The following is a 26,227-nucleotide window of genomic DNA, read 5'->3' as shown; positions in this document are numbered from 1 at the left end:
ATGTAATAGCCATACAAGCTGCAAAATTATTGTTTTCAAGTCAAGCCCAGTGACGGTATGAGATGCTTTTCAGCAATTCAGCCAGCAAAAGCCACAGTTCTTGCTCAAGCGGAGAAGCCACTGGATGGAAAAAAAGCACAGTGGTCAATGGCCTTCTTTGAGGATTTAAAGAAAGAAAGAAAGGACGGACCAAAGATTGTTGCCACCTCTTGCAAACTGCGACCACCACCACCAGCCACAAACAGAGACACCAAGCAAACTCCAAAGCCACAACAAAAGCTGTTAAACTGGGTGGAAACACCAATACCTGAGTCCCTTCTTAGGCAAAGTGTTCCTATCAAGATGTGGGTCGCTGCAGAAAAGTTAAAAGAAAAGAACTTCAGAGAAGAACAAAAGGGAAGGAACAAGATCAGGACGAAGAAGGACGGACAAACATCTGCACACCTTTTCAGAGGAAAAGGTGCTGGGGCCTTCCTACAGAAACATGCAAAAACCTCCTTACCCAGGCGTGGATTTGCACAAACATGCATCTGGTACCATGCCAATGAACCTCATCTGTTCACTATGTGGGTTTGCTATTTCTCCTACCCACAATGAACAAAAATGGCTCTTTAAACGTCAAATGGATGCTTAAAAATACGCTTTTCAGCGGGCATGAGGTAGACTGAAAACTGATGAGAATCTTCAAGTCCAAACCACCTTCCCATTATTTATTTCAGCAGACACCATTTTGGGAAGGCAGCCAATTACTGTTACGGAGCTGCAACGTAAAGCAGTAAAAGTATTGAGCCCAGACTGTCTAAATTTTCAAATCTTAGCTCAAATTCCATTAGCAAAGTAAAATGAAATTATTAGCCATCCAAAACTCAAATATTTATGTTTTTACAACTCATGAACTTGTAACTGAGTGGAGTCTGTTAATTTGTTTTTAAAGAAAATATCCATGTGCTTAAATTAATTCATTTAATGACAATCCTTATAGCTAAATTATAGCGTGGGAGGGGCTAAAATTACAGCAGTTAGCAAAAATGAGCTACAATATTTGGATTCGGGTCATCTTTTCCCAACTTTTGCATTTGTTTTCATAAGGATGGATGTACCCAAGTCCCTGCAAAACACTCACGAGCCAAACTGCACTAAAAGACTGATGACACTGAATGACACGGGGACTTCACGACAAAAAGGACAGGCCTGAAAGGCTGTGGGAAAAGCAGCATGCCAGAGGAATGCTGAAATGCTAGTGAGAGTTTAGATTAGTAGAAAAAAAAGGTCAAGATTTTCAAATTGCCTTTGGTGAAGAAATGAGAGGGGGGAAAAAAAATACCCCCACAAACCAAAAGATATTCCCAGTAACAAGAGCAACACCGAAACCACGCCAGCTCTGCCGTATGCCATTCTCCAGATTGATTTAGGTAGGTAGATGGGGTGTTTGAGGGGACTCTCACTGGCATGTCTTTGTGTCGGCTCACACCTGGACGATGAACACAGCAGAGGACTCAACCGAGCACAGTCTCACAACACAATTTGCTTCACCAAGATTGGCAACAAAACCTACAGCCTTTTGCGTACTCCTGTCCTGAGACAGCATTACCTGTCCTGTCTCCTGGGCAAAGTATTTCGGCAGAATTTGGGGCTAGCAGCAGGGGAAGAAAGAGGGCTAGAAGAATCAGTCCAACGAGACAGAAAACAAGAGAAGGAATATTAGAATGAAAAGAGGAGAGAACAGAAAGGAGTTATAATAAAACACAAACAGAAACCCGAACCATCAGAACATTATATTCAATGGCACTTTTCTCCATTGAGATGCAACTACAAAAACTTTGCTGCCTGACTACACGATTACACATCAGGATAGAGCTGATTTCCAGTGCTTGCAGGGGTACTACCATCTTCTACACAAGGTCCCTCAGAGAGCATGCACTGCAAGTCATTGTCTGGTTTATCCCGATGTTAGCTCCATGGGCCGTTAACACGGCTCTGATGCTGAACAAGGAGTCCCGTTCCCTCCTCCCAGCTCCTACTCTGTGTCCACAGATACCGATGAATCTCATCGTGTAAAGAGTTGGGAACTGATCAGTCTGAAATACAATTCAGGTGATCATTTTTCAGTTGGATCCATCATCCAGTCAGGTTTACTGCGCATTCACACAAACGCCTGTACCGAAACAGCGTAGATTGCAGCTGGAGATGGGACAGGGCACCAGGGAGAGGCTGAGGAGGGATCAAGTGACTAGGGAGACAGGGACGTCCCTTTTCAGCATGACCTCCAGTTTGTCAAATGTTATAAACAAGAAGTTTAACAAGGAACAGTTGGCTTCTCAAATCAAAATGATAATAATGATGGAGGTTTTTCTGAATATCACTATCACATCGACTAACAGGAGATTTTTTTGAACGATAATATATGATGCAAAATGCAAATATTAGGTATAACATGGTAGGTAAGAAAAGTTGTCACACTGGCTACCAGAGCATATTAAAAACCCATCCTTTTGCTCTGAGTTGGGCTCCTTGCCTCAAATGGCTTCTCTGTATGTTCTAGTAATACCATTTGGTATTATCTAGTCAGAAGCACAACTTGGTTTGTATCTGTATCATTGGCTAGAGCTGCCAGGACCTCACATTTGAGACACATACAAGCTTAACGGAAACGAGAGCAAAACCTACTCACCTTTCAGACAATGTAGTCTTAACACTGTTGGTTCGGACAAAGGGAGTCAGAGAATCATCTTTAGAAGCTGGAATCAAGCCACTGGAAGAGTTATGGCTCAGCCCACCTCCACTGCTCAGAGAGATGTCAATGGACTCACAGCTGGTGTGAAGACTGCTGACGGACTGGTACCCAATGCCATCCTTGCTAACAGCGGAGGAGCTACTTGCGTTGGTGCCCCACGTTAAACTGTTGGAAGGAGCTGAATGTGCTGAACTGGGACTAGAAGCTAGGGGAGATTGGTTCATATCCGTGTTTTTACTATACAGAGGACTGCTGCCCCCACTGCTCAGCATCCCACTGCCAGATGGAGAATCAAGATTACCCTGCTGGTTCATAGTAGCGTGAGGATTGGAGATGACTACTGAATTTTTCATATTTTCAGCTGTTGTGATGGGAACTTGTTTACTAGGTTTGCCACCAAAAAGTCTGTAAAAAAAGACAATATGAAAAATAGATAAAATGGAATATTAAACGCAAGGATATTTTATATCTAAGACCGCATACCATCTTAGCTTCAGAAAACCAGTGTTAAGCAAATGATCCTAGCTGGGACACAGACAACCATAAATTTATGAATCTCCTTGTGTTCACACAGCCTTCAATAAAGTCCAGAGACAATCACAATAGCTTCAAATCTATCTTAGGTGTTGCTTCTCTGAAACATCAAATAATACTTTCACAAAGCTAAAACACAGCCCTATTATCTTCTGCTCCTTAAGGAAAAAGGATACCAGGGAAACACTGCATTGATTAATCCAAAGTGTGGAATATCAGAGGTTGAAAGCTTGTTCAGGTGAATTCTGTGCACATCACCAAATGCTCTGCACAGAAGCAGCATTTGCTGGGATGTAACAGGAAAAATATTTACTGGTATCAAATGTAGGTTTGTCTCATTTCGGGAGCCAAGCTGGCTGGAAGCCTTTTTTTTGGAGTGCAGAATGATATTTTACCTGGTTTGGCATCTGGAACTGGCTCAGTAAAAGACTAGCTGAGTGCCAGAACCAGTGCAAGGGAGGGGATACAAAAGCCCAGCTGGAGGAGGATGACTGCAGCTCCTCCAACTGGCATCACCACCATTGCCTGTGATGCAACGGCACTGTCAACAAAGAAGAGATTTTAGTTCCCTCATTAACAGTCAGTGGGAAATGTTCTCTGAAGTGCAGAAGTGTCTTAGAAGTAAACATGTTTAAGACCAGATTATCAATCATTCTAAAACCAACCCTCAAAACCATGAAGGAAGCGTAGGTTTTGACTCGAGCTTCAAACGTCCATCCCAAGATGTTTCTTCTATTCTGCCACTTAGCTCCTGTAACTGCCTTCAGAACCTGAGTTTTCCTCACAGCTATCTATAGGGATTTGTATTTTCTTATCAAAGGTGTGGAGTACTGGCGATGAAATCTTTCAGAGCAGGTATCTATCAGACTGCAGTCCTCACAATAGAAGACTACAGCCCTCCTACACAAGAGCTCCTAAAGACTTACAGCTCCTGGGCAAGGTGCCTGGAACACTTCTCAACTGAATGGTTGCTGTTGTACACTTGCCACAAAGCAACTGGACAACTCTGCTGGATCAGGCTAAGATGCCCACCTACATCTGTCTCATAATCCAGCATCGCTTTAATACGTGTGCCATGATCCCCTCAGTCCCTGATGTAGAGAGACCACTGGAGTCATCCACAAACCAGCACAGGTCTGAAAGACTCTGTTCACCTGGGCTCCACATCACACCTCACTGATTACGAGGCATTGACTTAGACACGCAAAAGCCTTCAAACGATAAAACCCATTCCTACAGGGCTTTAGAGACTTTTTAGGTTTTATTTAGAGTTAAGGTTGTGGCCTTCAGCAGCAATACTTTTTCTCTGCCACCGCACACCACCTCTTCAGGTGTACTGGGGAACTGTACGCTTAGAGGGAAGATCCTGGAGCTTAAAAAAACCCAAACCACCCACACAACAGTTTTACAAGCTGTTTCTAAGCTACGCAGTCTTCCCCAAACTGTTTCACAGCACCTCTAACACAACTGAAAGGATGCTGCAGTGCTGTTGCTGCCAAAGGCAGTGTCTGGTTGAACCACAACCGTGTAACAAACGCCTTCAGAAGAGGATGTGGTCTGGAGAGCATTTCTCTCAGTCCAGAGAAAATCCAAATCCAGCAAGACAGTCACATCAATACAGAGATCAACTCTGAAAGGACATGCCCTAAAAGGAAGGACATCTGTTTGCCCCTTTCTACTATTATTGACACGGGACTGATGTATCTGAGCTGGCTCTTGGGTTACGCACGTCTCCCATTAACAGAACAGCAGTGTGTTATACACTGCAAAGCACGAATGCCCAACTTAATAATAAAATGCATCAAGACAAACAATGGTTTCACTTAAGGGACATGCCAGGTATGTAATACTGGAGCTAAAGGGAATACTGAGAGACCAGAGACAGTGACTGCCCTCATCGCAGAATTATAGAATTTCACTGTTTATGACAGCATAGAAGTTATGTATGCTCGCAGACTTATAGATAAATCTATATTATTACAAAGGTTTCTAATTTATTGTATAATAATAACTTGGTTCTAATTTATTGCAGAATATTAAAAAAATAAAGGTCCAAAAGGAAATATGCAAAAAAGAATGTATGCAACTCATCTCAACTGACTGCGAAAATTAAGCTCAAAATCTTTTTAACTGTCATCCTAGAAATCAGTAGTAAGACAAGGCCAAATTTAACTCTGACATATTTCAATACATGACTACTTACACAGTCTGGTAAAAATTCAAGAGTGCAATTGTAAATCAAAATAGGGGAACAATTAAACTGAGCCTCAGTGTCCTCTCTTTGTCATGTATTGCTAACGTAGTATTTCAATTACATGGCTAACCATGTGGCTTTCTAATAATAAAAAAAAAATTCCAATCAAATGTCAAGCTTATTGTGCCTGAGGCTTGCAACACTTGAAAGTCTGCATTTCCCATGAGGTATGCTATAGAAATGAAAGGTATATTGGAATTTTTATTTTGAAGTAGCCATTGAGGAAAATTAGATGTTCTAAAGAACATGGCTTATCTAATGATAACCAGGAGTAAAATAAAGGAATTCTCTTGAATTATCCTCACATAGGCTCTTCCAATAAAACCACCCATCTAAAAAGAAACCATTTACAACTCTTCACAGCGTTAGCGTAAGCTGCCATCACAGCCACTATGCTTGCACTGGTGCTTCAGATGGAATGGGGCTCTCTCACATCACTGGAAGCAGGATGATGTAGCGTAACTGTATGGGTACTATGGGCGTCAAGACAAAATGAAATGCAAAACACCGCAAATTGAAACAGACAAGCTACTCAATGTCAAATTAAATTGAAAAACAATATTAACAGAACATTTCACCAATATCAAGTCTTTGATGCACACTGCATCAAGAAATTAATTCCTGACCAGCTCAATGTTCATGTTAAAATAATGCGTGGGGTAGTGGCCGAGAAATAGAAGACAAATAAGATTTTAGATTAAAAAAAATACTATAAAAGTAAGAAAATTCAACCCAGCTTAGACAGTAACTTTACTTAGGGTTCTTCTACACAGTCGAATAATCTGATGTTATGAGTCTCGCAATACACTGGCCTAATCCACACAACTGAAAGATTGGTTTGGGTTTGGCATGGGAATCTATGTACGGTGGGACAAAAACCTGAAATAACTCTCCTGTTGTCAATTTATAATTTGATCTGCCATTAGAGTATATTTCCAGGCTTGTTGCACATACATTGGTGCAAGAACTCTTCAGTAACCTTCATGTAACAAAATTCTTATTCCTGCAATATCTGCATGGATAAAGCCTTTAGGTGTGATTTTTGTAACAAACAGACTCTCATCACAATTGCCAAACTTTCTGCCAGACAGGTTTTTTTTCCCAAATGTTAAAATTTTGTCTGCTGTCATGTGATGTACTGAGCATTTACAACACTGGCCAACCTGTTTATGTGAAATTAAATGTAAATACAAAGACCTTGATGTAGGACACTAAATAGTGCTCCACAAAACACAGCCAGGCTGGGCTCGAAGAGTCCTGATCATTGAGCTCCAACTAACATCATTGCACAACCAACGAACTTATTGCCTACCTGCGCAAAGTGGGAGAGGCCACATCGGGGTACTTGGCTCCTTGCTGGTGAGTACTCTGAGCTCCGCTAGAAGCAGTCTGTGATGCAGGGTTCACTTTAACAGAATTACATGAGGCCACGCTTTCGTTGTCAGACGAAATCCCTTTCTCTTTATCAGTCTGATTGACTAATCCTGGCAGAGAGTTCCCAAGGATTACCTTGGCAGGCTCTCTCATTTTAGGGACAGGCAACCCGGCTGACTTGCTGCTTATGTTGGAGTCTATGCTACTTGTGCTAGATCTATTCCCAGCTCCACTTCTGCTACTGGATTTACTGGGCCGGGGTAAACTACGATACTGAAGATTAGTTCGGGCACTAAGTGCTAAGTAGCCATCATCCTGGTTCTGTGAGCCATCAACACTAGTCTTCCGACCAGTGGTCCTACCCATGAGTCCAGATGACTTTGGGATTTTTCCCAGGGTAGCCGATCTACTGGTGATAGTTGCCCCACTGGCAGTGATTATAGTCATGCCTACGGCTGACCCGCTCTGTTTCTTAAATCCAAATGTATTAGCATTAGCAGCAGTTGTCCTAGAGTTACTTGTGGGAAGCTTTTTGGATTCATCACCACTGCTGCGTCCTGCATCTGATGGGGAACGTTTAACATGTCCAGCTTTAGGAGATAGTCTACCCTTTTCTGATACCTTGGCGTCATTCCCTACAAAAATAGAAAAAGAATTCTAATATTTAATGACTTGAAAACATCAAGCAAATGATGAAACTCAAAGCAGCATGAAAAGCAAAAGCGTGTTAGCCACCAGAGTGGGGTTAAACGTTATGATCTAGTCTGCACTAAACTTACATGCCACTCTAGTGAGTTATACATGCAGACTTGCCAGAGAGAGTACGCGGTGTGTTTGCCCTCAAGAATACGAAAAGCAGAACAGTCTTATGTAATAGTGACACATAAGGAAAAAAAAGAAGTTTCCCCCTGTAGCTGCCACAGATTGATCCTTTTTTATCATTAGACAGAAGTTGTGTTAGACCATTAGTCCAATCTTCCTAACAGGCATTGTTCAAGCAAGTGTCTGACTTTGACTTCCTCATGTACAATTGCGTACATGATCAAATAAGAGGAGAGATATTAATTTATATTACTTGATTATGCAAATTCCATCAATTTTCATTCACACATCTGCAAGTCCTAAAATCACTAATACATTTATAAGAAAATCCAGAACTAAATAGTGTTTAGTATAAATTAACATGCTGGTTTAGTATGGGGAGAAAAAAAAAAATTTCAACCAAACATACCCTATGTTCTTAAATTTAACCACGACTTCCAAAGCTGAAATTGTTATTTATTCTTCATATGGCAATACTGTGCCAAAAAAATCGCTTGGCTTAAGACTAGAGTTGTCATGAAAACAACTTGCACAGTGTACTAATCCAAAATATGCATTTTCAAATGAACAGAAATAGAAATGTGGACATACGGGATGCTGCATAGGTTAAAACAATACCTAAAAATAAAGACAGGATTACCTGAAGTTCAGGTTCTGCCTCTGGAAAGTATTTAAACTGTTTTCATACCGAACACACTTTTGGGCTTGTTTATATCTTACACCTTTTCTCACCTGTTCCAGGTGTCTTTAATGTGCCTGAGGTGGTTGAAGGTTTAGTCCTTGGTGTGGTAATGCCAACCTGAGCTGACATGCCTCGTCTCCAGGAGCCTGTCTGTGAAATAACAGTGTTCTTCCTACCAGAAGTGCTTTTATCAGATTCATCTGACACATCAGAGGGATTCCGCCTCCATTTAGATCCTGGCTCCATTTTTATGCCACTATCGGATCCTCCGTCTGATTTCTTGACTTCATCACCGGACCATAAGGAATTCCGCTCAACCTGGGAATGCTTTTCTGCATCAGTCTAGGACAGGGAAAGAATTGCAGTACAACCTTCAGAGCAAGCCTTTCTTTTAAGCAGCTTCATAAATGAGAACCATCAAACCAATTAACAAACTCAGCAGTCATCTGTAAGTACCAACAAACATAACAGGCGTTTGATAACGAAATGCCACAGCAAGAAATGAAACCCAGCAATGACATTTTTTTCAATACACTACGAAAAAAACCCAAAAAAACCGTAACAGCCATGCACCTTAGAATAAATAAAGAAGAAAACCAACCAAAAACCCCCCACTTGATTTATAAAGGACATATTCAGCTCCATGACATTTATAATCCACCATCTCAAATTTCTGATGAACCCTTTCACTGTAATGCCAAAAAACTGTTTCAAACCTGTGCAGCCAGCTTTTCTTTGTTCTTGCTGCTTTCCTATCTCTTGTCTGGCAATCTGATCTCCAGAGCACGAGGAGGCAGCTTTTTGAACAGCTTGGAAGATGCAGAATGCTGTTCATTCTGATCTAACATAGTGGAAGGACACCCAAGAACTGAAGAAAAGTGAATCCCCAACAAGTTTTTAACAATACTCAAGACTGACTTAAATACATAAATTACCTTAGTTTTTAATTTATATTCAACTCTTGCAAACTGTTTTTTTCCCCTATTCATTGCACAGAGTGATTGTGCTGCCAGTCTTTTATGGAGAATTTTGCAAAGTTTAACGTCAAATATAGAATTTTCTCATTAGCAAGCCATTGCCAAATTCTCAGAAATGCTTATTAATCTCTTACCCTATATATATATATATATTCCCCACACATTAGCATTTTCTATTGCTAATGATCACTCTGGCAGAATTCTACTTGTCCTGTCAAGTGCTGCTGATTAATTTGGGCACATTTTGTAACACCACAACCAACTATCTTGCGATCAGGCACAAATGACAAATATCCACCCATTTGACCCTGATCCACATAAAAAATTCATAGTTAAAGTGTTCTGCAACCACCACAGTACCATGAAAGAGACTGACATTTCCACACTTGACCATGAAGCTCCCAAGTAAGAGCTGGTGAATTTTGGTAAGATGTTGAGTGCCATCTCTTCCCTGAGGCCTCAGCAGAAGCTGAATGTGCTCAGCACTGTGCTGTAGTCAAATGGTAACATCACTTAAAAGGAAATTATTTTAAATATCCCCAAAGTGTTATAAAGCCCACAGCCTGTAACCCCCTTTGGATAATGAGAGAAGCACAGCACAGGAAAGGACGCACGATCCTTTACCACGCCTTCAGCAAAATGCTATAGTTTAAGTTCCTAAAGTAAATTTCAAGTTTATGACTTGACTTTTCCCACCAGATCACACCATTAATATTACAGAATCTAGGGGTGTTGGGGTTTAATTTCCTCTGCTTTTTACTGTAATTACTTTTTTTTTAAAATCCTGAAAAACTAGTCTAAGCGCTTTTCCCACCAGATCACACCATTAATATTACAGAATCTAGGGGTGTTGGGGTTTAATTTCCTCTGCTTTTTACTGTAATTACTTTTTTTTTTTTAAATCCTGAAAAACTGGTCTAAGCGATCAGTATGTGAAAGCTGACACCACACAGCACAACGGTCTTTCTTCAGTCATGTGAAAGAGTGAGGGCCTGGGTTATCTGTCTGCATATTGAGTCATCAGACTAACAAGCGTTTGCTGAATTATGGATTTAGATATAATTTTCTTGTACTCTCCATATGTTATGCAAATGTTGTTTCCCTGCGTCTCCATTTAAAGAAAGCAACTCAGCGTAGACTTAATGAAACAGTGCTTTCTAACTTCTTTTCATATAGCTGCAAGGTTTGGGGATGGTCACCTTTCTATTTATGCCCATTAGTAGGTGTGCAAGAAATTCACACTGTGACTGTTTCTATGTCCCATATTTCTCTAAAATCCTCATTTCGTGCAAACGCCTCCTGCGTTTACAGACCTTGTAAGAGCACAGGCGAGAAATAACAAATAATCAACCAACAAAAGCACTTCAACATCATCCCTCACGTGCTCTCATCAGTATCTGGCTTCAAATATCTTGTCTGGAATTGCATATTTACACCGTCAGTGTTCAAGTGCAAGAAATACACTTAATTGCTAGTAAAGGGCTTATTCTAGGTTTTAGTTGACTATGAAACATTCCTGTACCTTCTACTTCCCCTTCTTTACATCTGTAAGAATAGTACAGTCTCAACAGAGAAAACAGCATTACCAGAAGTCCTCTATCTTTGCCCTCTTCTATTTCATTCCACTGCTACACCCACAGCCAAAGTTTTTCCGCAGCCTTTGAAACGCTGCACATCCACCCTTGAAGCCCTCTGGCCAGAGATGTTTCTGTTTAACGGTAAACACTGAGAACAGCACAGAAACATGACTAAGGAATCAAAACCAAAACATGGTGAAACCTTGCTTGGGGATTGCAGCTGAAACTCCACCCGCCCGAAAAGCCTGGAGTGGGTGAAAGTGGAAATATTGTTTGCTGGAGGTCATGGCGAGACACAGTGGACATGAGCTGGGAGCAAAGCCTTCCATCCAATTGAGCTGGGAGTAGCAGCACCACGAGGATTTCTCAACTTATCCCTACAGTTTTGTAAATCTATTCATGAAGCCGTGAACAGACCAAACCCATCTTTGCTCCAATGAAACTGAGAAGTTGTCTTAATCTCTGAAAATCAATTCCTTATCAGACTTTTTTTCTACTGCAAGCATGTCTTCTTCCTTTGCACAGATGGTTCTGTAAGTTGTATTTTATCAGCAGACACGGACACACTAGGGCTCTCTCCCTTGGATGTTGCTGTATTATTTGTCTGGACTCCCAATTGCACATGTGTTAGCTTCAAGCTCCCTCTTTAATTAACTGAAATTCAATTTCTGTACCACCTCAAAAAGATGTGGCAGAATCACAGCAGCTTAAAAGTGAAGTGCCTCCTACTTAGGAGAGCCCCAGCAGCGGATGTCCTGAGGAGAAAAGTCCCCATCCCTCTGCAGACATCTGCTGGTCCTTTGTGGCTCACCACACAGTGGAACGCAAACCTGAGCCCAGGCCATCATCCTGTACTCCAGGTGAGACAGAAAAGGCACGTATGTAGCATTTGCTGTTTTGTGAGCTGGGAGGACTACTTTGGGCAGCAAAAAATCAACCCTGCAAGCTACGCATGGTTCCATCACTCCAAAACTTGGATATTCCGTTCGAATGAAAACAAAGTATTTTATGGATAACCATTTGCAGATAATGGTAATACCTAGAACAAATATTGTCAGCCATGAAAACTGAGGGGAGAAGCAGGTCACAGACACAAATCAAAAACCTTCAAACACAATTTGTACATCTTGGCTCCCAGCTTTCTCTCTGAGTGCCTATGCTCTACTGCCTGTACAAGCTTCAGCTGCTTCTCTCCTGGTGTACGTCTGCACTCTCTTGGATGCTGTAATAGTTGTGGAGGAGGAAGAGGAGTTCGTCAACACAGATTTTGATCTCTCAGAGGTGTTTCCAAGAATCTGATCCATCAGAAGATAGAAGTCAAATGAGTTTCTATTTTTTTTCCGTAGGTTAATGTTTAGTCACGTCTCCTTTTTTCTTCCTTTTTTTTTTTCCCAACAGTATTACAATGTTGAGGCAGTAACAATTGTCAAGAAATACTTCTAGTTGTCTGTGTTACTCTCTCTGTTACACACTGAACAACACACTTCATAGATCTTAACTCCTCTGAACTTGTACAGGACTTGTATTAGCAGTTTCAAGCACACATGCAATGGCTGATACACAACCAGAGGCTAACTGGAAATCTTTCATGTAGGCTCAAATATGCACCTCGTGGCAAGGGAACAAAGAGTAATACATGCTTGCACCACAGTCCTGTAGGCAGAGTAACACTTCACAGCAACCACACGTCTACATTAAAACTGATATTAAAACCAGATTTAGGGTCCAGTCATGAAAAGGACTGGAGAAGAATAAAAGGAAAGCAACAGAGGAGAAGGTCATACCTACAGCCCTCTCCTCTACCTGCCGCAGCGCCAAGCCACAGCATCCCGGTTGCTTTGACACACTACACCCCAGTCCCTAGAGCAGGTGGGTGTACAAAGACCAAGCTGGACTTATAGTCCTATACTTTTCCAAACAAAATTTGGGGAAAAAAAATCAGTTTACATTACCACAAGTCTCTGTACTATTCAGTCTAATTGAGGAATGAGAAACTTGGATACCTTCACTTGTTTTACCCTCTTTGGATGTGTGGTGTCTGAGCACAAAGATCTACATGCATGCTGCTGATGGATGTAAAATTTATCCTCCTATGAAATGCTGCCAAAAATAGAAAGCCTGCAGTAACACTGAGCCCTGGAAGTCTACAATAATCTATTTCATTTGCCTAGCACGCTTACATTTCCGATGGAAGTGTAAATAATCTTTAAACTTTCATGTTGACTTAATTAAATTTTTTTCTTTAAAAAAAAACATAATACCTTCTCTAGAGCTAAAAAAAAAAAAAAAATGCCATCTACTGATGTACGTCTTCTGTACAGCAGCGCTGCTAGGAAGGCAGAAGCCATTTGTTGCCACACCACCACAGCCACGGGTTCCATGACATAGAGGAAATACTGGTAAAATGCCACATATGATAACGTGGTCACTATTGCTTGCCATTGCCTTTTCAGGGACACTGTCCGTACTGAAGGCTGTCTGTTATTGAAGTTCATCCAGCCTTAAACAATTATACCTATTGCACAGAGAAAATAGTAAATATCAATGTTACTTGTCTAAACCAGAAGTCTTACCTGTGCATCTAAGTTTTTGCGGGAGGAGGCAGGTGTGTTGGCATAGGAGCTGATAGAGGAGCTAGTGTTAATGTCATCAGTGCTGAGATTATCTATGGTGTCACTGATCCCGCTGCTGACAGAGCTGCTGTCATCCCAGCTGGAGAAAAAGCACAACAAAGGTAGAAAACAAGGGTCAAAAGACAAAACATCATTCAAAAGGAAAAGTATTATTTCTACAAGCCTTATCCTACTTGTGGTTGCCAAACGAAAACGGTACGCTCCTTCCCCTAACTTATCTTGGTTGCAGCTCAAGTCTAAATTCATACAGCTCATTGTCTATCTAGCTGCCACAAAGCCCAATATATGCCATCGTTAAGCTGGCAGCACCAACGATGCAACTCTTACTGACTCACTGAAAGTTTGTATGAGTAAACAAACTTTACAGTGTCCCTCAAAATCTATGCCTGCAGTCCCAGGTAGGCGTAGCACTGACTTGCTAAGCTGTAATGCAGAGATGGAACTTAAATGCAAGGAAAAAAATCCGTCCTGAAGCAATCTTTTATACCTGGTTGTTACACAGACCTGGGCAACAACTTGCATCTACCATCGACAGCATCACCAGCCTCAGGAATGTTTAGTAATTGAAAGTCTAGTTGTTAAGATGACACAGAACCCTCCCGAGCTGTACAACACATCCTTTTCAAGGAGATCGATTAACAGATTACTGTTTAGGACTACCTTCTTCCAGCGTGTGATAGCTTCAACATTTTCTAGTAAACAAGAAACACAAAACTGGAAGCTTAGGACACACAAAGCACCCACTAAAAAGGTCCATGTCTGAAACGATTTGAGTGTTAGAACAGACAGAATCAAAATGATCTAAAAGTCAAGCCCAGATGCTCCACTCCTAAAACGCCCATAAAAATAAACTACTTGAGGAAGAGATTTATAAACTGGCTTACAAGTGCTCCATCTCAAAGAAAAACAAAGCTGGGATTGAAACACTGCCCTGTAAGGAGCTCTGTGAAGACAGCAGCTTCTCCAGAGGACAGCACCTGTTAACAGATTGAGGTATCTCTATTTCACATTGTTCTTGAAACAACCCCAAGCCCTCCACATAGATTAGTTCATTTTTTACCTTGATCCAGTGCCTTGATGGTTAAAGTCAAAAGCAAGGAAGCAGAATGGGGAATTTAACAGCCCTCCTAATTACGGTGTTGTTGGCTCCCAGAGCCTCGATAACATCTTTGTAATTTAGCTGGTGCAATTAATAATTTCTGATGTCAGCAGAAGTCTACTCAACCATAACCTGAAGCTGAAATGTTTGGGCTTTCCTTCCTCTATTTGATCAATCACCTGAAACTCTACTTTGATTACTGAAAATTACAAAAAAAACCAGAAAATCTTAGAAGTGCATTATAGATGAAAATTATACAACCACCTACTTAAAAACCATCACCACCATCACTTAAAAACTCCCACAAAGCTGCCTCCTGCTCTCCACAAAACCAAGCACCCTAAGCACCCTCCTCTCCCTTCCCCATCTCAGCCTGCTCGCCCTAATGCGGACTAACAACGCTGCTACTATAGATCGCCCACATACAGCACTAAGTCAACTACTCAAAGCAGCTTTTTGGAACAGGTCTGCAAAGCGGTTCGGCTCAGACTTGTATTTTTCCACAGTCTATCAGCACTTTTCCATCTTGCATAATCATCCTCCACGGAATTGGCTTTTCTTTGTCAACTCGGATGGCACACGAAACCATCCTGCAATCCCCAGGACAGCCCCCCCCACTACAGAAATCTCCCTTTGCAAGTCCAAAGCAAAGGAGTCATTAAAGCACTACTAAATAAAGCTATTGTTAACGGCTGAAAATGCATCGCTCTCTACGGATGGGTGTGGATTTTAACTCTGCTGGATCTTCAGTCAAAACCAAAATTACAATGAGCTGCTGAAAAATACATTTGTCCAAGACAGAGCCTTGGGGCTTTACAATATTTCAAGTGGAAACATAGTAATTATCCTCTTCTACCTAAAAATTTAACTATTTATGAGTTGATCGGAGAACAAAAGAAAAAAACAACAAAAAAAAAAGGTCAAGGTGTAAAATGATTGAAACGTCACAGAATCTTCAAAGAATTAAACAGAAAAATAAAAAAGCCAATAAAATGTAAATGTTCCATAAAGCGAGATACTAAATACTACAGTTTCCACTGTTTTCTTCTGGGATTTCCTACAATACTGACATCACTGTGTCAGAAATCCAAAAACCATACAGATATCCTTGCATGGTTTTCCTTTCAAACGGTTACAAAAGGTGACAAATAACTGTTTGCAAATGAATGGGTGGAAATTTACTTTAGGAGAAGTGACTTTAATTAACATACTTTACATGGTTATTAATCACCCACCTTCTCCATGTTTTCAGTTACTCTCCTCCCATTACATCTCATTATAGGTATTTTTAAATAAACCACTTTGTTTCTAACCCAAGGTGGAGCCCAGGGACAGCGCTGTTACCTTGAAACACGTTGTAAAGCCAGACCATGAAAAGTGAAAAGCAAACCCGGCAGAATGAAGAGAGACCATTTCCAGCTGTTCTTTCTGGAGCAGAATCTCCTTCTTTTAAAGCCATTTTTTGGTGCAGTTAACTGCTCAAAGCGTGCTGTGAGCTATTCAGACCATTTTCATCTTTAGTGACTATTCGGTTTACTGCCAACAAGCTGAAATGCAGCTCTCTGTCCAGCTCTGTTTAGAATTCATCCAAGATAACGTTTCAGGACCTACATTTAAAGTATCTCTTTGTAAAGGAAAATAGCTCACAGAATAAAAGTTTCAGTGAGTGTTGAAAAAGGCTGGGTAAGAAAAGATTTGTGGAAGCTAGAAAACTGCACGTGCTCTTTTCATTTCATCTTTTTATATCAGTGCTAATAACCTTATAAAAATAACTCTGGATTTTATTTTCTCCCTTAACATCTGACCAGGAATTTGACCAAGCTGACACAGCTGAGCACACACACATAAGGAGCTGCTAAACCCAGCTAATCTCAAGGAGTTTCCCATTTGAAACACCCTAAAGCTTCACAAAAGCAATCTGACTTTCTATGAAACTCATCATCTCCTGCTATAAAGCAGAAATTCCCATGGCATCTTCTGCATCCGCACATCTTTTTCTCAGAGACCCTTCAGTCCTTCCCTGTCCAGAGTCACTAAATGCAGCAGCCAGCACAACCCTATTCAGTTGTAAAACACTTGACTGGTGGAACTTGTTTTTTGGCCATGGTTCACAACAATGGTTCCTCTGGCATTGCACAGCCCCAGGGGAAGGCACTGTGTTTGACCCAGGTGCTGGAGGAACACAGACTCCCAGCTAGATCTGAAAAATCCAGTGTAAAAAGCTCCAACCAGCTACCGACCCTTTTTTCTTGGACTCACGATCCACAAACCACGTTTTTGGTGTGCACTCACATTTACCGTTCTGTCTGAGGACTTGCTATGTTTATAAAGCAGTTTACAGACCAGCCCTACGCTGGGTGCACAGAGCAGCCCTGGCCAGCTTTGAAGGCCATGGGATGGATGCTTATCCCTGACCATTTCTGTATGACTCCAGTGATTCCAACTGATACACATGGGTGAAAAAAAAATAATCAGTGTCTTCATATCACAATAAAGTCAGCATTAAATCTTAGTTGTTATTATGTTAAAAAATATTTTTTGTTTGTTACACTTTTGTCTCCAAGACAATTAGAAGCGCTGAGAAAAGTCTTCTAGTGAAAGTCAGAAATCCTTGTCTACGCACAAACCCTCAGAAAATAAATCCCTGTGAATGTACAGCCTGCATGCGACAGCGATGGACTGAACAAATCCACAGAGGTCAACCCAAAGCTGCTGGGGATGGAGGACGGACCGCCCCAGGTCCCAGAGGAGCTCCCTGGCAAGGACCGCGGTGTGGATCACCCCCGCTACGTGCCATCTCCTCCTTCTCGCCAAGGCCCAGCCCCAAAACCTCCAAGGTGCCCTGCCCAGGGGCTGGAGAGCGATGATAACCGAACACCACATCACGCCTGCTACTTTTCCCTTGCCTTACTTCACAGTTTGTATTTTCTTCTCCCCCCAAAGCAGATACTTTCGGGATCACATCATCTCCTCGTACAAAGGCACTATTTAAGTGACGACTTAAAGAAGGAGCGGCGCTTGCTGAAAACACAGAGGTGGTTTCTGACGCCCATCTTCCACCTGCACACTCCCCCGGCACTGGGCTGAGCTGGTGAGAGCTCAGCAGCTCCCCAGCAGTTACTGGTACCCAGCAGCCTGCTTCATCAGAGGCTCCAAAACACAATAAAAACGGGCTCAAACACCCAGAACAACACATTAGTTAAATTCTTACAGGACTGATGTAACTAAAACGTGGAAGGAAAGGAATGAAGAGTAGTATGGAAACAAAAATATGCAAAAGGCATTTAAATTCCCTGCTGATGAGTGGGCTTTCAAAAGCCTCCTGGGGCCGGACCCACCTGCCCCTGGGGCCACTTGTCCCCAGCGCCCCCCCCCAGGGTCACTTGCCCTTCAGCTGGGGCCACTCACCCACCTGCTCCCCAGGAACAAATGGCCAACTGGGACCACTGGGCAGCCTCACCCAGGGAAAGGTGGCTACTAAACATACCCACAGAGCCCAAACCTCCAGCAGCTGGCAGGTAGAATACAAATACGGCTCCTTTGCTCCCCAGTCTTGTTTTAATCCCTCCTAACACTGCAACTCCACTAAGTGACTTTAAAAGGTCTGCAGGCTCCAATCCCAACCAAGAAACGTGCAGGCACAAAATGACGCAGTGCTATACACGCATGAAGACTTGAAGCAACTGACAGTCACTGCTGAAGTTCTCCTTACTCGGAATACGCTGTAAAGCTGCTGCAAAAACCCGTGCACAGCAAAACACAGATTTCACATCTGCTCCTCTCACTGCTGCAGCTAAGCACGTGGAGACAAAGGTAACACCCAGGTTTGCACACTCTCTCCCTATCAGAAAAAAGGAGAAAGACACTAAATTTGTCTTTCTGAAAGCATTACAGCCTGCTGACGTATGTCTCAAAAGAAAGCTGGACTTGGCAATAAAAGGTGTTAATTTGATCACAGGGCACAGCACTGTCCCTCAGGAAGCTAAAGCACTGAAAAACAGTGATTTAAAGAACAGACACATACAGAACCACGTGAAATACTTTATTGTGGTAATCTGGAGATAGGTGCAAGATGTCAGCTACTACCAATTCTGAAAGAAGGTTTTTCTCTAGCAGAGCTGCAACATCCTAAGCAGTACCAATAACTCCTGGCTTATGTCAGCCTTTAAAATCAGGTTTATTCAAAAGAAACTGCAAAAAGGAAAAAGATCTTCTAACCTTACCCAGCCAAACAGTTTTATCAGGAAGCCGACAGAAATTTGCACAGAAGTGAGAATAAGAACTGCACATTATGTCCTAAAAAGCAAGGGCACTCTGGGCTGTGATATGGCCTGAAAGAGCCCCGCACACGCCTTTGTTTCCCTGCAGAGTGAGCTCATTCTCACAGAGGTTCCTCCTTTGCACAGAAAGCAAACTTACAGTGCTCAAATATAACAAAGCCCCACAGTCTTCTGAGGCTAAAAGCTTGTAACACTAGCAGAAAGATAGCTGCTGAGATTGCAACCTATGAGATGCTAATAATTAGACGATAAAACCTCACAGAATCCTGAATTAAAGCCAGAAAACCCGAATACAGTAATAGCTGTCAGTTCTCACACGGCGAATTTCCTATGATGTTATTCAAATATTTGTAAACTATTAAAAACATACTGATTTCATGTAGCACACAGCGACTCAAATGAAACAGCGCAGGGAGGATTTACTCCATCACCTAATGTGTTTCCACTGCTGCCAGCATAAAAAAAATTAAACCGACTTACACAGAGGTGTAACACAGCACACTTGCAGGCTTTCAAAAGTGCAGAAAATCCTCTTACCTTGCAATATTCCCAGGCCAAAGCACTTCTCCACCTTGTCTCCCATGCAGAATTCCAGCGAAGGGGCTCAGATTTATTTTGCAGGTTGATACCTTCATTAGGCTACCATCCAACACCCCCCCCCTAAATAAAACAGCTCGTAACTTGTCTAGGAAGAGACTTGAAAAGAAGTTGGAGCAAGGTTGTTTTCCACCAGAGCCCTCACCATCCAGCAGCTCGGAAAGACACTGGAAAGTAAAGCCTAGCTACAAGGTGATCATCAGAAACTTCCCCTAGAAAGAAATCTGATCCCTCCACAAAATTAACCTCTGAAGTGCTGAAAAAGTACGAGGTCAAGACTTTCTGCTGGGACTGGGTCATCTGTGAAAAGCTGTAACCTGATGGCAGTGCAGCAGGCAGACTGGTGCCTCCGGATCACCTACCGTAGTGCATGAAGCAAAAGCTCGTGTCAGCAGCCCCGTGCTTGAAGGTACTAAAGGACAGGATTTGATCTCAGCTCAAAGACCAGTCTCTCTAAAAGCGTATTTCCTGCTCTGCTTTTATAGAGGGATTCAACAACCTGACTGCTGAAACAACTATAGCTTTGTAAGAATGCAGCAGGAGACTTACCCCAAATTTTTTAACATAAAATATTTGGAATACTGTTAATTTTTTTTTTTTGGGGGGGGGAGGGCATTGAAAAACAATTTCAATACAAATGGTACTGAAAATACTGGTTTGCTAGCCCAATAAAGACCTTATGAAAATGAGACAAGATATATAAGATTTATCCAAGTAGGGATTAAACACAATAATTCTTATTTACAAGGGGCTTATTACTTCCCTTTATTTCGAGTACACATGGGTATTTATATATATTCGGTTGATAAAAATCTATGGTGGTTAGCATTCAAAACTCTAATTTTAGCCTAATGTAAATACTTTCTGACAGGATTCTTCCCAGATCTCTGCATTCTGCCATACACGTGGGATTTCTTCATTCTAATATGGGAGATGCCACCAGCTCTATTTACCATGGGCAGTAGTGCTCAGAGGCACTAATCACCCTTCCGCTAGATGCTGCATAAACATAACCTGTAAACATTAGAAAACCTGTAAGACAGTCAGAACGGGGAAGCTGGTCACTGATAGCCCATGTAGACTCATCGTTCATGGAGTCTCCTGCATGCTGATGGGCGCAAAGAAGGAAACGATGCACGAACCCCAAGAAGGAGAAATAGTAGAAATACAAGAGGAATGGTAGTAATAACATAGGTGATGGAAAACAGGGTGGTGTTGGATAGCCATGAGCAGTTGAGCAGCACTGGAGCTTTGGGTTAGAAGACTACTGTGAGAGGTCAGGGAGCGCACGGCGGGGTGAAGAACCAAGGGATTGGTTCAGGGTCACTGCAAGGAGAACGGAGTCGGTAGGAGAAACACTATAAGTAGATGTGTGAAGAGTCTGGGGGGTTGGAATAAGGAAACTGAGGTTAGAGGAAGGTGGTCTGAGGCTGAAACATTTATCAGGTGTAAGGCCACAGTGAGGATAAGCTGAATTTGACAAACAGTTGAAAGTCAGGGAATCGGACCGCAAAATGGAGAGAACAGATTGGGGAAAAAAGTTCCAAGCTTATGAAATTAAGAGTATATCAAAGTAATATGCACAAGGAGAAGGGATTAAAGATAGAGCCTAAAGCTTTTATCGTATTTTGTTATTTAAACAGGGACACACACAAAACACTGACTCTTGCTGTAGTTTATACAGTGACCAGCAGTGACCAGCGCACTGATGTCCAGCCAAGTGGGAATACACAAGTCCATTCCCATTATTACAGACACATTTGTTCACTAAGCAAGAAACCACATTTCCCAGGGTAGATTTCTGTTGTCCAGGTTACTGATGAGGGATCGCGCCATGAAAAGGAGATGGGCAGCCTTTCAGATGGAGGAAGTGGAGAAGACAATACCATGCTGTTCTTTTAGCCTCACCTCAAGAAAACCATCAATCATTTGGCCCAAAAATCAAAGAGAGGGAAGAGTAGCTAGAAGTCAACTGTACCCGTGTACTTGTGAACTCTGTTCAGCATGGGTACCCTATCTTAAATAAAATGCATCTTTTAGCACAACGCAGTATTTTTGGTTGAAAGAGTTAAAATGCAAGTATTCAAAGGTTATAAAATAAAGACCTTGTGGAGACGTTCTGCTGCCAAAACCTTCAAATAAATGAGTCGCAGTCTGAGCTTGCCTTTCTACACTAGAGTCTATTTTAGTGGCTGCGGTGTTACTATAGCAACACAGAGGACTGGTAATTTAGAGATGTGACAACTGGCAATTTAGAACAACACTAATAATAAAAGTCACTTGGGAAAGGCATCATTTAACACAAATGTTTGTGTTTTAAAATGAAAAAAGGCTGTTCATTAATTTTTTTTTTTCTTTTTGCAGCTGGACTATTATCTATATTAAGTTAGTCTGGTGGCAAATAAAAGATAGAAACATGACTCTTCTGCTTTTTGGTATGTCTGCACCCTAGAGTACAGTCAACCTCTTTGCAATGCATATGTGTATAAATGCAAAGCTGCAGATGTCATTATCTTTGCTGAAGATTAGACAAGAATCATTTAGGTTTTTTAAAACCAAAGTATATATTATCCCTAATGGAACTGAGGGTAAAGATACTCACAAAGTATTCTTAATCCTTTCTTCCTCTGCTAAGTTTATCTGGCATCCTTTATTAACAAATCCCGTAAACTGCTCCTCGTTCATTACTTTAATCACAGAATAGTTGTCTCTAGTAACTCTCAGATATTACAGATACTTAAACGAATCCCAACTGGAACAGCAAAGCTTTCTTCTCATCTCTGACATCCTTTGGTCTTCACCAAAACAGCGCCCACAAATGTGATATGTCTTAATTATCTGTTCACTGAGTTGTATAGGAAATGAATGACTGACCTAACAGTAGAACAGCCAGAAATATTCTAACTCCAAAAATAATCAAATCTGAAATTGTAACCTAGGGAAAAACAAAAGAATCAGAACATCCCATCTGTTGAATCACCAGCTCCAAATAAAACCAAAATCACAAGATTAAGGCAGGGCATTACCCTCTCTACACCCATCTACAGCCCCATTGTCCTTGGCTTTCCTGGCAGCCCTTCCACTGCAAAGGAGGAGGGGTTTTGCAATATAATACCCATAACGCTAAATACAGAGGGATATTTCCAGATGAATTTTACATGTAGCAATAATCATAGTTTTATGGGTCAGGAAGTTCAGAAGATTAGTGTGTTATGGCTGCAGTTTATAAAAGCGTTTGTGTTAGAAGTTTCGCATAGCAATGGGGTGAGATAAGCTGCGAACAGCTTTACATTAAGCTCTTTTATGGTACTTAAAGTTGGGGAGAAGTAAAGAGACCCCAGGTATTAATTTACCTAAAGAACAGCTGCTTAGAAAAGGCTGCAAAGTGTCCTAATACTCAGTGTAATAAAATCATTGCACCTCCAATTGCTTGTTCTTTCTCCCCACACTCCTGTGCTATTGCCATTAACCTCGGTAAGGCTTGCCTTCATGGTCTGAACCGAGCTAAAACTGTACATAACAACAACAACAAAAAGACTTATCAAAGAAATGTGTGGTTTGATTCGTATTTGAAAAGGCCCAAAACCATAATTACAGGTTTGCTTTCTAGGTTAAAGCAGCACAAATCTTGCTGCATTTCAAACTTTCCCTTAGAGAACACCAAAATGCCTGAAAATGGGGGGTTTACTGCAATATGTTAATTTCCTTTCTATTTTTTTTCTCATTAGCTGAGATATATCAGGAGCTTATGTCTCCATTTGATGACTGCAATGATTATAAAAGTAACGCAAGCAGCATAAAGAGATTGTGCTTCACCGTCTTTGCGAGCTGGTTTATAATGTGTGGTACAGAACATCTGCCACATCTCGCCCTGGAAGAGACTCCGCTACAACTGGGTAAACTGGTGTCTTAAAATAATCTTAATAGCAACTTTTAAAGCCTTCTTTTTCTTTCTTTCCTCGTAAAGAACACTAAGATGATTTAAATGAGGAAAAAATACATTTGTAAAGCCAAAACGTATTCTGAATAGACTCAAGCAGGCTTTTGAATGAACTTTATCTTCTTAACTTGAGCACATTAAACAAAAATATACATTTTCAAAGTACTTTTATAGATTGAGAAAATAAAAGCAAGAACACAGCAAGACCACTGCACCATTACAACTATTATATCACACTATAGGGCTAAAATTCTATGTATCAACCCAACAACCTACTTTTTGTATTGAAGCAAATTAAAAAAAAACCCAACAACTTGTACTCGTATGTAATTGTCAGTCCTGGGAAGGTACTTCTAGTTAAATTCAGAGGAACACTGGAAGCAACATAAACCCACAAGAAGAGAAATGGCAGCAAATAGACCTGAGGTGCCGCAGCCCTGTGAAGCTGTGGCTTTTCATTGTGGTTCCAAAGGGAGCCTGGGAGCCAGCAGAAGCAGGTCTGGAAAAATGAAGATACATCTTTTAATTCCTCTCATTCTGCTGAATGAAAGAGGCACTCAAGTTTGCAGACTGATAGGGATATAGGCTATGAAATACTCTTCTTCACAGTCTTAAACCTCAAGGCTAAGAGTCCTTTCTTGCCGTAGAGACTTCCCTAAGAGCAGACAATTACATGATGGTGGTGCTGTCTGGATTTACATATTTCTAGAATACTTTAGGATTTTGTTAAAATTACTCATATAGGTAGCATTGTACAGAAGGAAGCAAAAAGGCATCATCAGTGTCCACTACTGTGTGGGTATCCATGCAGTGCATAAGGACCAACTAATCATAGATTCAGGGAAAGACGGTGAGATTTTCTAGTCCCAAGGCAAGTCCCATGCCACTTAAGTCAACGGTAAAACTTCACTTGACCTCACAAGTAGGGATTTCAGCCCCGAAAAGACTGTGCATACACAAATATGGGATAAGATTAACGATTTGGATTAAGATTAAAGATTATTGCATTGATAATGCGTCAGGAAAATAGCACGAGACAGACTTAACGTCTAACTCCTAGGAATTTCTTTTCACTGACCAACCAAAAGAAAACCACAGCTTCCTCCGACAAGGTGACATGCGTGCCTGACAGAGAATAAAAGACTATTTATGTATGTGTAATAGATGATAAAAAATGGTTTTATAATACTTTGTATTTACTTCAAAGATTGTTTAAAAAATGCCAGTAGCCTACATGGAGCACTTGTGTTGACACAAGTGGGAGGCACACTTTTCACTACACCCACTTCAAATGAATAAGCACATCAGAGTGAATAAACACACGGCTACTTTCTAGTGGTGGCAGAGAAAGAAAGATGCAGGCAACTGGAGATAATCCAATAAAAATGGAGGATGCTGAGCAGCACGCCATTATCCAAGAGGAATTCTAAATGAACACTGAATCCAGGGGTTAGACTTGGATGACCCAAACATTTTTTTCATAATTCAAGCACGTTGACAAGTCTCAAACTCCTTGAGTGAGAAATATCAAAACATTTATTACATACACATCTATATGCTTTTGTATCTACGTATTCTATGCTAATTATTTTCACCATAGCAAATAATCAAAGCAAACAAAAATATGAACAACAGGGCAAACAGTTCGTTAGTAAGAACATCTATACAAAATGGAAGAAAATCTGATCTTAAAATGTGAACAGTTTATGCAGTGAAACACAAGAATAAAATATTATTCTCATTGTTCCAAATGGAGTCTTCTTTGCATCCTTCTCCAAACCATAAAAATCAGTCCTCTTTCCAAAGGACGTAACACTGCCAATCACAGATTTTAACACACATGCCACTGACCAAGCAGAAAAAGTCAGTTTTTCCAATCTAATCCGCTGAATAGAATAACAGTTTACTTCTACATGGTTAGAAGACTTCCTCATCTTCTGCAACCATGAAGATTTTCAGGCTTGATCCCTAACGCACAAAGTTACAAAAACAGCGCAGCTGGCACAACTGCTTTCTTCTGAGAACTCTGAAAAAAATGCTTTGGAATGAATACATGACAGAGGTCCATATACGATTTAAGGTTTCATTCTGAGCTTTCTAACATCATGTCTTTGTCAACAAGCAACAGAGTAGAGAACAGAAACATCAGATATGAAAGAAGCTGTAGAACTCTGTAATCTAGGAGCAATACTCTTTATGGCCAGTAAAGTAGAAAACAGCTCGGAAGGAGATGAAATTTGAATTACCGGTTCTGTTTCAGCCAGCAGGACCAGGGCACTACGTCAGGGATGCATTCAAGCCCAAGAACGATATGCCAGGTATTAATACCTAGAGAACGTAGATACTTCTGGTTGAACAAGCAGCTCTCCAAGCACTTGTAGTATGGTTTTGAAACATCCTGTAAAATTTGATTTTCCCTCCCTCTCACACACCAAAGTCATTACTGCTTAATCAATAGCGGTCACTAACTACCTCAAGCCATCCACTGTAAAAGCACCGCTGTCAACACACGTATCTTAGTCAAACCCAGCTCATTTATGATCAATGGAGTTTGCCCATCTTAATTGCTTCTGCCTCCCCCTAATTAGATCTATCTCTGCATTTACAGTTGTTTATGGTTGCTGTGGCTGTTAAAAAGCTAATACATCCCACTAGAAAAGTAAACTCATTTATCCTAATTAAAGTAGAACTATTAAATCCAGCTAGCATCATTATAGCTTGATC

At 41.2% G+C, this 26,227-nt stretch overlaps 1 protein-coding gene across 1 annotated transcript in view; it reads right to left on the bottom strand.

Annotated features, from left to right (window-relative positions):
• Nucleotides 1-307: 307 nt before the first annotated feature.
• Nucleotides 308-26,227, bottom strand: part of LOC104468662 (neuron navigator 2-like) — a gene marked incomplete at both ends in the record, with an annotated part of 107,574 nt that continues 81,654 nt past the window's right edge. The window contains 6 exon segments of the mRNA XM_010082880.1: nt 308-352; nt 1,592-1,657; nt 2,672-3,139; nt 6,835-7,531; nt 8,439-8,742; nt 13,528-13,666. Coding sequence (XP_010081182.1) covers nt 308-352; nt 1,592-1,657; nt 2,672-3,139; nt 6,835-7,531; nt 8,439-8,742; nt 13,528-13,666 — 1,719 coding nt within the window.

This window comes from Pterocles gutturalis, unplaced genomic scaffold (assembly GCF_000699245.1).
Source record: "Pterocles gutturalis isolate BGI_N339 unplaced genomic scaffold, ASM69924v1 scaffold7455, whole genome shotgun sequence".
In the NCBI taxonomy this organism is placed as follows: domain Eukaryota; kingdom Metazoa; phylum Chordata; class Aves; order Pterocliformes; family Pteroclidae; genus Pterocles; species Pterocles gutturalis.
Note: the sequence above shows the minus strand (reverse complement) of the source record. Positions and strands in the feature narration are given on the sequence as shown.